This window comes from Diplotaxodon limnothrissa, linkage group LG23 (genome assembly GCF_057381915.1).
Source record: "Diplotaxodon limnothrissa isolate DT_005_m linkage group LG23, D_limnothrissa_male_GT1.1, whole genome shotgun sequence".
In the NCBI taxonomy this organism is placed as follows: domain Eukaryota; kingdom Metazoa; phylum Chordata; class Actinopteri; order Cichliformes; family Cichlidae; genus Diplotaxodon; species Diplotaxodon limnothrissa.
In genome coordinates, this window is record NC_140617.1 from 47,271,246 (window position 1) to 47,282,419 (window position 11,174).

Consider the following 11,174-nt stretch of genomic DNA (forward strand, 5'->3'; position numbering starts at 1 on the left):
CCCCCTTCAGTTGTTTTGTATGCTGGAATCAGGCTGTTTCTTTCACATGGTCTTGCACAAATCTCGTCTACTTGTAAAAATGCTTCTGACACGGTAAACAAAATTCCACACAGGTTCCTCAAAGACAGTAAAACTGAAACTGCGTTCGTTGGCTACAGTTGCAAATCAGGTATGAACAGAGAATGGATGGCTCCTAAAAATAGAAGGAAATTCATTCCTTATCTGAAGTTAATGACAATTTTTCCATTAACTTGCACGACAGAAACCATCTTAGAGGGGGAAAAGATGTTTTAACAAATAGATATCTGTTTTTATATTTTTAAAAATCTATAACTTTGCTTGTTGACTGGCTAATTTGGCATTAGGTCAAGTTAGTTAAGGCAGAACTTGGGAAACAGACACAAACGGCTCCTCACAAACCAACTCCACGTGGGCCTCGTTTTTCTTCATTTAAAAAAAAACAAAAAACAATGAATTAATTGCATGAACTGCTGCACACTTTCATTTTTTTTAAGATACTAGAAAAGGAGTAAGCAAGGGACAGAAGATGGTTGCAGTTATATTGTTATATATTGTTATATCCCCCTGAAGGCAGGGGAATGCAGTTGGTTCCATTTGTTTGTCTGTTTGTTTGCAGTCTAGTGTCCACAGGTTTCAAAAACATTATTTTCACATTTTGTGTGGTGACAGATAACAGCAACAGCTAATTTAATTTTGGTGAAAATTGAGTCAATGTCAAAATCAAGTTCAAGGTCAGACCAAATGTAAAAGTTGGTAAAAAAAAAAAAAAAGTTCACTCTAAATTTAAACTTTTATGCAAAATATTTTATGGATAATCTTCAAACATCATAACAAGGTACTAAAGTTGACCTTGAAAAATTTGTTCAATAAACCATGTTGATTAATTCATCACAGGAAAGGGCATCGAGAGAGCTCTACAGCACACTTTTTAATTTTAATACATCGCTACAACGTCACTACGATGCGTCTTTTACTACAATGTCACAATGCCATAACAAGCCGATGTCATCACGCTGTAATTAAAACATCATAAAACATAACGTTTTTTTAAATAAAAAGGAATAAATAAAAACATTTTTTCAGCTGGACTCATTAAATAAAGGAGCATATAATATCACACTAATTCAGCATTACAAACAGCACAATCAGTTAAACATACAATATACAACATACACAATATAAAATAAAGTGCAGCTCGCACTCTTATACTCTTATGGTATTTTTGAGAATCATGAACATTTCTTTTTTCAGTTTTCAATCAATCATTCATCTTAGTTTTTGATATGATAATGATAATATCATAAAGAGCATAAAAAATAAATAAAAAAATTATAATGCAGAACAAAACTGACTGTCAGGAAGGTGAAAACAAACTGATGATTCAAAGTGAAAGCAATCCGCAGGGAAGTATAAAAAACATCAACAACCCCGTCCCAATCCAGACATTCACAATTTACATTCTAAATGTTTCTCTGTGCTAATTTAGAAACAAACTCATTATGAGAGGTACTTAAATCTATTGTCTGTAGCTGCCGGCATTAGCACTTGAAGGAATGTTGATGGCAGTCTGCTGAAAAGAAAATCTGACTTCGCTGGAAAAAGACAAAAAGAACCGAGGTGTCAGTCAGGCATTTGGCAAAAACACCAAAGTCTTCCTGGGAACCTGCGTTCCCAAGAAGCCAGAGCTGTGTGTCAAATTTCACACTGATGTTTACGTCTTTTAATGTGTGTGTGAATGGGTGGATGACTGGTTGTGTAAAGCGCTTTGGGGTCCTTAGGGACTAGTAAAAGCTCTATACAAATACAGGCCATTTACCATTTTTATGAAAAGCAATGCAAATTGCAAAGTTCGACCTGTACAGGTGCGAGCAGTTGGCACAACAAACATGCTGAATGCAGACTTACAGGGCTAGTTGGACATTTTCAAATATCATTGTTACTATGTTTGACTGTCTATAAGTATAATATTATAGATACGTGAAATATGTGTTTTTAGCAGAGGAATTCAGTTCATTTTTACTGATTGTTTTTTTTATCACAAGCTAAAGAAAGCAGAAGAATCTAAACTGAAACTAAACTACAAAAGCATCTCCTTTTACCCTCATGTCTCTGTAGTCATTTAACCGTAACACTGCAAACACTTGATCAGTTGAACTCCAGGTGTGACGCACACACACACACACACACACACACACACACACACACACACACACACACACTGTTGACCCAAACTTTGTTTGCTAAACTAACATTAAATTAAAAACAGGCCATTCTAGTTAGGGGACAGTTGTGCTTCCTGGCACCGTGACGATAATGTAATTGAGTGAGGTTGAGCTTATGTTCTCAAACAGATGGAGCCTACCGGCTGGTTATTGTGTGCTTTCCCTCTGACAGCCTGAAATGATTCATGGAGCTGAAGAAGAGGAGTTTTTTATATATACACTGAACAAAAATATAAACGCAACACCTTTGTTACTGCTCCCATTCCCCATGGGATGGACGTAGAGACCTAAAATTCATTCCAGATACACAATATAACCATCCCTCCCAAACAGTGGTCACAAATCAGTCCAAATGTGTGGTAGTGGGCACATCTGCTATATTGAGATAATCCATCCCACCTCACAGGTGTGCCACATCAGGATGCTGATCTGACATCATGAGTAGTGCACAGGTGTACCTCAGACTGCCCACAACAAAAGGCCACCCTGGAATGTGCAGTTTTTTGCGCTATTGGGGGTCTGGGGACCCAGAACCGGTCAGTATCTGGTGTGACCACCATTTGCCTCATGCAGTGCAACACATCGTCGCATGGAGTCTATCAGATTGTCAATTGTGGCCTGTGGAATGTTGGTCCACTCCACTTCAATGGCTGTGCGAGGTTGTTGGATATTCGTGGGAACTGGTACACGCTGTCGTATACGCCGGTCAAGCACATCCCGAACATGCTCAATGGGTGACATGTCCGGTGAGTATGCTGGCCATGCAAGAACTGGGACATTCTCAGCTGCCATCTGCCCTGAACAATGTGAACCATGATTCATCCGTGAAGCGCACACCTCTCCAACGTGCCAGACGCCATCGAATGTGAGCATTTGCCCACACAAGTCTGTTACGGCGACGAGCTGGAGTCAGGTCAAGACCCCGATGAGGACGACGGGCATGCAGTTGAGCGTCCCTGAGACGGTTTCTGACAGTTTGTGCAGAAATTGTTTGGTTGTGCAAACCAATTGTTCCAGCAGCTGTCTGGGTGGCTGGTCTCAGACGATCTTGGAGGTGAACCTGCTGGATGTGGAGGTCCTGGGCTGGTGTGGTTACACGAGGTCTGCGGTTGTGAGGCCGGTTGGATGTGCTGCCATATTCTCTGAAACGCCTGTGGAGACGGCTTATGGTTGAGAAATGAACATTCAATGCACGGGCGACAGATCTGGTTGACATTCCTGCTGTCAGCATGCCAGTTGCACGCTCCCTCATTGCTTGTGGCATCTGTGGCATTTTGCTGTGAGACAAAACTGCACATTCCAGGGTGGCCTTTTGTTGTGGGCAGTCTGAGGTACACCTGTGCACTACTCATGGTGTCAGATCAGCATCCTGATGTGGCACACCTGTGAGGTGGGATGGATTATCTCAATATAGCAGATGTGCCCACTACCACACATTTGGACTGATTTGTGACCACTGTTTGGGAGGGATGGTTATATTGTGTATCTGGAATGAATTTTAGGTCTCTACGTCCATCCCATGGGGAATGGGAGCAAAAACAAAAGTGTTGCGTTTATATTTTTGTTCAGTGTACTTGAGCATGACGGGCTGTCATGGAGGCACTTTGGTCCCCTATCGTTAGATGTATGATTTTCATTTTTCCTCTTCGTACTCATTGGTGTTTGACACAACATGTATAACAATGCTCGCCTAGAAGTTCTCGTGAAAATAGCTGAAATAGCGATGCATGTGCATAAACATGTAGCCCACCTGTCAACTACCATTACCTAACAGCAGCCACAGTGTGAGAAATGAGTGAAAGGAAAACAGGACTTTTGAAATAACATGTCAGTGTTTCATTTCCAGAAAGTGACACAGCTGATATCCTAACCCACTGATTTGTGAAACACCTTATAGCTGATTACCCAACGAATTCCTGTAGTCAGTATTAGTGTGACATAAAGATGTTTTAAGGACAGAAAGGAAAAAAAATCTTTCTTTGATAATTATCAGCAAGTTTACAAAATGTGAGTGTCTGATTGAGCATGTGAGCCTTTTTCCTTTTTCTTCACAGATACGATGGCATTAAAAATGGAGGAAATGAGCACGGTGGGATTTTTTTTCTTCAGCGATGTGGAAATGGAAAAAAGCCCCATCAATTTTCAAAATAAAGTTTTCCTGTAACACTTTGTATTTGGGTGACGGATGATTGGGATCCAGAGAAGAAGAAAAAAAGAAGAAGAAACTAGCGTGAGACAAAAAACAGTAAATGACACACAACAAAACACAACATGGAAAAAAGTCACAGAAGTAAACTGCTCTCAGTCATCACCCTTTGATTTAGTTGGATCATCTTATATTTATTTCATTCTTCTGCTTTTATTCTGTTGTTTTAACAGACAATCTTATGATCTACTGAATTGCTTTAATATGCACTCACCAACCACTTTATTAGGTACACCTTACTACTCATTTCTTCATGGTTCAGCGAGCTGCTGGAAATACTCCTCAGAGATTTTGGTCCATATCGTTGGGACAGACACAGCTGCTGCAGATTTGTCCATGACGTGACTCTCCTGTTCCACCACATAGTGTGCTTTGTTGGATTGACATCTGGTGACTGTGGAGGCCGTCTGAGTGAACTCGCTGTCATTTTCAAGAAACCAGTTTGAGATGATTTGAGCTTTTTCATGTGGTGTGTTATCCATCAGATGATGAGTACAGTGTGGTCATAAAGTAACACTATTACACCACCAGCAGCTTAAACCATTGATGCAAGTCAAGATGGATCCATGCTTCTATGTTGTTTACACCAAATGCTGACCTGATCATCTGAATGTCGCAGGAGAAATTAAGATCGACCAAGCAGTCGCCAAATTTTGATGAGCCCATACTAAATATAGTCTCAGTTCTGAGTTGTTCGCCATCGTTAGTGGTGCGCTGTGATCTTCTGCTGCTCGACGTGTCGTGTGCTCGGAGATGCTCTTCTGCATTCCTTGTTTGGAACGAGTGGTGGTTTAAGTCACCTTCCTCGCAGCAAGCTGCCTGCTCTCTTCTGAGCTTTGGCAAAAGCGATTCGTCTTCGCCCAGAGAACTGACGCTCACTGAATATTTTCTCTGTTCACTTATTCACTTATTCGGTAACCTCTGATTGGCTGATCTGATATTTGCTTTACCCATGTTAATGAGCAGTTGAACAGGTGTTCTTAATAATCTGAGTGTCATAGTTTGCTAATTAGAGCTTCTTTAATATATTTAACTGATTAATACATTTACATTATAATGGGATTATCAGTTAGCAGCTTATTCCTGTTTTTCATATAGCTCAACGACCAAACAGGTGAGCTTCACTTATGCCTGATACCTTGTGATTAAATGAACACAAATAAATTCATGAACTACCAGCCTGTCTCATGTGTGGTTTTTTTAACCAGTTCACCATCTTTTCAGACCGCAGTTCCCCTCTGGTACAAAGAGTGTGAAAAGTCACAGATGTTAATAATTACCTGAAGAGAGTTGTTGCTGCTGTAAACTGTCACCGTGAGCAATCACTGTGACACAAACTGGAGAATTCATTTTATATTTGCGTCTGTGCTCTAAGTATGTGTCGCAACGTCTTCATTTAAAGACATTTCAAAAACATGTGATGACACAAGCTGTATGCTGTGTGCTGTAACACATGGGGGAGGAGACAGGACATTGGGTCAGTGCTGCGCAAAATCCCCAAATTGTATCATGTTTAAAGAGTTGCTCTTGAACATCAGACTCATTTGGGTGCCCAGCCTTTGTCATCTTTTGAGGTGAGTGTCTGATTTAATACATTCTTCTTATATAGATGGGTACACATGAAAAAATGAATAAAAGGGCAGAATTAAAGTGATAAACTGGGACTTTTTATATATAAAATTACATCATATATACCAAATATCATACCAGAAAAAATGACAAAAGACTTTTAAGCTATGAAACATATCTTAAGCCTTCCACTTAGGAGCTGATACAATAATCGTAGCTTATATTAAACAGATATTTCTCTGTAATCTAATTACTGAGTCACTGTATCAGTGTTTCCTAATTGTGCTGCATCTTATTTAACTTTGAGTCTTATTTTCATTGGACAGTCACGCTATGTACAATAGTACAACAAAATTGGAGTACTGAAAGCAAATTATAATAAATAAATACCACATCTAGAGAATAAAATATATATAATATGTGAAAAAATAAAACGAGTTAATCAGATCAGGTCAGGCACTTCTCTGGAGGTTATAATTTATTAAAGATGTTCTTTAAACTGTCACAGTGGTAGCTGTTTAGTTCAGCACAAGTTTGATTTAAAGCTACGAAAGGCAACTTTTGCAACCACAAATTATACCATTTTTACAAGTCAAAAAAAATTAACTTATGTCCATACACTTCCTGTGTTTGCATAGTGTTGGTAGTGCACTAATATCATTCTGTTTCCCATCTACAGCCATGTCATTTGTCTATGTCTTTGAAGACAATTACTTTGGAAATTACTCCAATTTCAATGGGTCCAATGAATCCGGCACATTCACTCCAGATCTAGATACCTTAGAATGTGGATACAAACCAATGGAACCTTCAGCAGCTATTATCCTATGTAACATCCTCATAGGCATCTTCTTACTGGCTATACCAGGAAACATGCTGGTAGGATGGGTGATCAGGACCAGCCAACAAACTCTGACTCCATCAGATGTGTACCTGTTCCACCTGACCATAGCAGACGGACTGATGGCTCTGACGCTCCCGTTCTTTGCTGTAGCACTGATCCAAGGATGGATCTTTGGAGACTTCCTGTGTAAATTCCTCAACCTCGTCATGGATGCAAACTTCTACACCAGCATCATCTTCCTTGCCTGTATTAGCATCGATCGTTACCTTGTGATTGTGCACGCCAGGGAGACACTCAAGAGCCGTCAGAGGATGTGCAGCAAAATGCTCTGCACAGCGGTGTGGGCCCTCGGTTGTGCCCTCGCTCTTCCTGCTCTTTTTAAACATGTCAATAAGAATATGATTTGCTCTGTGAGCTTTGACATCGGCAGCTCCACCGTATGGCGGATCGCCACTCGGGGCTTCATTCATATTTTTGGCTTTTTGGTCCCTGCGATTGTCATGATCTCCTGCTACAGCATCACTGTTGCACGGCTGCTGCTCACTCGTGGTTTCCAGAAGCACCGAGCCATGCGGGTGATCATAACCGTGGTGATTGCATTTCTGCTCTGCTGGACACCATACCAAATAACCATCATGGTAGACATACTGCTGAGGGCTAATGTAGTACAGTTCAACTGCACTATGAGGAAGTCGGTGAGCACAGCGGTGGTTGCAACCCACTGCCTGGCTCTGCTGCACAGCTGCATCAACCCTTTCCTCTACGCCTTCGTGGGAGAGAAGTTCAGGAAGAAGATGAAACTGCTTCTTCATAGAAAGCTCAGACAGGAAAGGATGTCAGGGTCAAGGTTCAGCAGGTCAACATCTCAGACCTCAGAGGGCATTGGAACAGTTCTCTGAGCGCTGGGTGAATTTTTTTTATCTCAAGACTTCTAGAAAACAAACTGCTTTTAAATATATAAAAGAAGGAAATATTGGTCGTTTTAATTTGTCTAGTTGTCCAAAGTTTAGTTATTAGAGTAAATCCTCTCTGCACCATTTAATACATATTAATGCCACCGAATTTGCACCAAAATCATGGACTGAATAGCAAACATGGCCACCAGTCGAATCTGCGCTCCATTAAAAAAATGCAAGAGCCATATTTTTTTTATTTGGCTCATGTAAACTATTTAAAGTCTTATGTAGGGGAATTTGGACCTGATGATGTCATCTTACAGCTGTAAATATCTTTTATTTCCATTTCCTGACTTATTTTTTTTTTTAGGTTTTTTTTATTGCTTCTGTTCTTTTTTATATTGAACTTAAAAAAATCTTAACTTACCTTTAATGTATCTAGTCTTGTTTGCCCTCACAGTTTAGATTTCAGATTTGAATGACTTCCTGCTTTTGCTTGTTTGCCAAATCATGTTGGAAACTATTTGTTTTTAAAGGTGCTGTATGAATAAAACTGTTATTACTATCATGTGCGAGCAGCTGGAAAGAGGATTAAATACATATTCAGGAAATAAAATGCAGCTTTTTATGACAACTGGTTTTTAATTGACTAACATTTTTATCTATTAGCTACTATTGTTACGCACAATCAACTAAACCAACTGCAACTTATGGTAGATTACTTATAAGGGTTTAAAATAAGATGAATAATTACAAAGTCCAGGTCTCTTTTCTCTTGCTGCAGGGTAGTGTGGATATTGTGTATTATTTAAATGTCCTTGCCCAGATTTCATATTACGTTTACGTGCTGCATTGCTGCCATCTAATGGACTCACTTTGGTAATAAGGAATTTCCTCTACCTGGATCAAGTCCATGTTCATTTTTACACACAACTGAATTCTGTGTCATTCTGTTTCAAATCAAATTAAATCTACTTGTTACAACTTGTATAAACATTTTATGGTATAAAGTTTGAACATATATAAAAAGTTTTCAAGATATATATTTTTCAAAAAGGCCCATTAAAGCACGTTGAATGTATATATACATGCATATATATACAGGGAGTGCAGAATTATTAGGCAAATGAGTATTTTGTCCACATCATCCTCTTCATGTATGTTGTCTTACTCCAAGCTGTATAGCAGGGGTGTCAAACTCAAATACACAGTGGGCCAAAATTCAAAACTGGAACAAAGTCGCGGGCTAACGTTAATATTTATTGAAAAAAAAATCTTCCTCCAGATATAAGAATGAATCTTTTCTTATGGACTCAAACAAGTTTTGCTGAAAAACTGAATATGGAACAAGCAAAGCTTAATACTAAACAATATATATATAATAGCAGTAGGCCAGCTCTAATAGTAATTGGGTATGGCTTCGTGGGCCAAATGTAATTAGGCTGTGGGCCAAATTTGGCCCGCGGGCCAGAGTTTGACACCTATGCTGTATAGGCTCGAAAGCCTACTACCAATTAAGCATATTAGGTGATGTGCATCTCTGTAATGAGAAGGGGTGTGGTCTAATGACATCAACATCCTATATCAGGTGTGCATAATTATTAGGCAACGTCCTTTCCTTTGGCAAAATGGGTCAAAAGAAGGACTTGACAGGCTCAGAAAAGTCAAAAATAGTGAGATATCTTGCAGAGGGATGCAGCAGTCTCAAAATTGCAAAGCTTCTGAAGCGTGATCATCGAACAATCAAGCGTTTCATTCAAAATAGTCAACAGGGTCGCAAGAAGCGTGTGGAAAAACCAAGGAGCAAAATAACTGCCCATGAACTGAGAAAAGTCAAGCGTGCAGCTGCCAAGATGCCACTTGCCACCAGTTTGGCCATATTTCAGAGCTGCAACATCACTGGAGTGCCCAAAAGCACAAGGTGTGCAATACTCAGAGACATGGCCAAGGTAAGAAAGGCTGAAAGACGACCGCCACTGAACAAGACACACAAGCTGAAACGTCAAGACTGGGCCAAGAAATATCTCAAGACTGGTTTTTCTAAGGTTTTATGGACTGATGAAATGAGAGTGAGTCTTGATGGGCCAGATGGATGGGCCCGTGGCTGGATTGGTAAAGGGCAGAGAGCTCCAGTCCGACTCAGACGCCAGCAAGGTGGAGGTGCAGTACTGGTTTGGGCTGGTATCATCAGAGATGAGCTTGTGGGGCCTTTTCGGGTTGAGGATGGAGTCAAGCTCAACTCCCAGTCCTACTGCCAGTTTCTGGAAGACACCTTCTTCAAGCAGTGGTACAGGAAGAAGTCTGCATCCTTCAAGAAAAACATGATTTCCATGCAGGACAATGCTCCATCACACGCGTCCAAGTACTCCACAGCGTGGCTGCAAGAAAGGGTATAAAAGAAGAAAAACTAATGACATGGCCTCCTTGTTCACCTGATCTGAACCCCATTGAGAACCTGTGGTCCATCATCAAATGTGAGATTTACAAGGAGGGAAAACAGTACACCTCTCTGAACAGTGTCTGGGAGGCTGTGGTTGCTGCTGCACGCAATGTTGATGGTGAACAGATCAAAACACTGACAGAATCCATGGATGGCAGGCTTTTGAGTGTCCTTGCAAAGAAAGGTGGCTATATTGGTCGCTGATTTGTTTTTGTTTTGTTTTTGAATGTCAGAAATGTATATTTGTGAATGTGGAGATGTTATATTGGTTTCACTGGTAAAAATAAATGATTGAAATGGGTATATATTTGTTTTTTGTTAAGTTGCCTAATAATAATGCACAGTAATAGTCACCTGCACACACAGATATCCCCCTAAAATAACTAAAACTAAAAACAAACTAAAAACTACTTCCAAAAACATTCAGCTTTGATATTAATGAGTTTTTTGGGTTCATTGAGAACATGGTTGTTGTTCAATAATAAAATTATTCCTCAAAAATACAACTTGCCTAATAATTCTGCACTCCCTGTAGTGTATAGTATTTTTTTTGTTTCCCAAGAGACGTTTTACTGTATTTGGAATTCGGGGGTGACTACTTATGTAAACATGCCTGGTCCATGACTGGTACAGGCGTAACTGGGACATAATAATGCCCCACTGTACCACTGATCAGTGGGCCTTGATCAGTGGTTGTTGATCACTGATCGGCAGAAGCAACAACTTCACAGCAGATGGCGATGAAGGCAAAGGAAGTTCTGCTCTCTTGTCTCAAGGGTTACCGCAGCTTCACACGGGATACCCTTCCTGGCGAATATGAGATATAAATAAAAATCAGAATTAGAAGAGACTCTTGTGCATGTATAGTACACAATCTACAATTTACGGGTTACTGTTGTATTAAAAATCCAACTCTATTGGCTTTAGTAAGCGACATGGTAGAGATCAAGGCTAAGACTACTTTTCCCAGAAGTCA

General features: G+C 40.0%; 1 protein-coding gene across 1 annotated transcript; it reads left to right on the forward strand.

The window, feature by feature from the left end:
- The first annotated feature begins 6,699 nt into the window (after positions 1–6,699).
- LOC146608871 (C-X-C chemokine receptor type 2-like) lies at positions 6,700–7,761 on the forward strand. Its single transcript, XM_085347848.1, has one exon. It carries the CDS (start codon positions 6,700–6,702, stop codon positions 7,759–7,761), a length of 1,062 nt encoding a protein of 353 aa, XP_085203974.1.
- Positions 7,762–11,174: the final 3,413 nt, after the last annotated feature.

Bases quoted from the DNA above. Each gene is read 5' to 3' on its own strand.
- LOC146608871 (XM_085347848.1), top strand. From the start codon at position 6,700: ATGTCATTTGTCTATGTCTTTGAAGACAATTACTTTGGAAATTACTCC.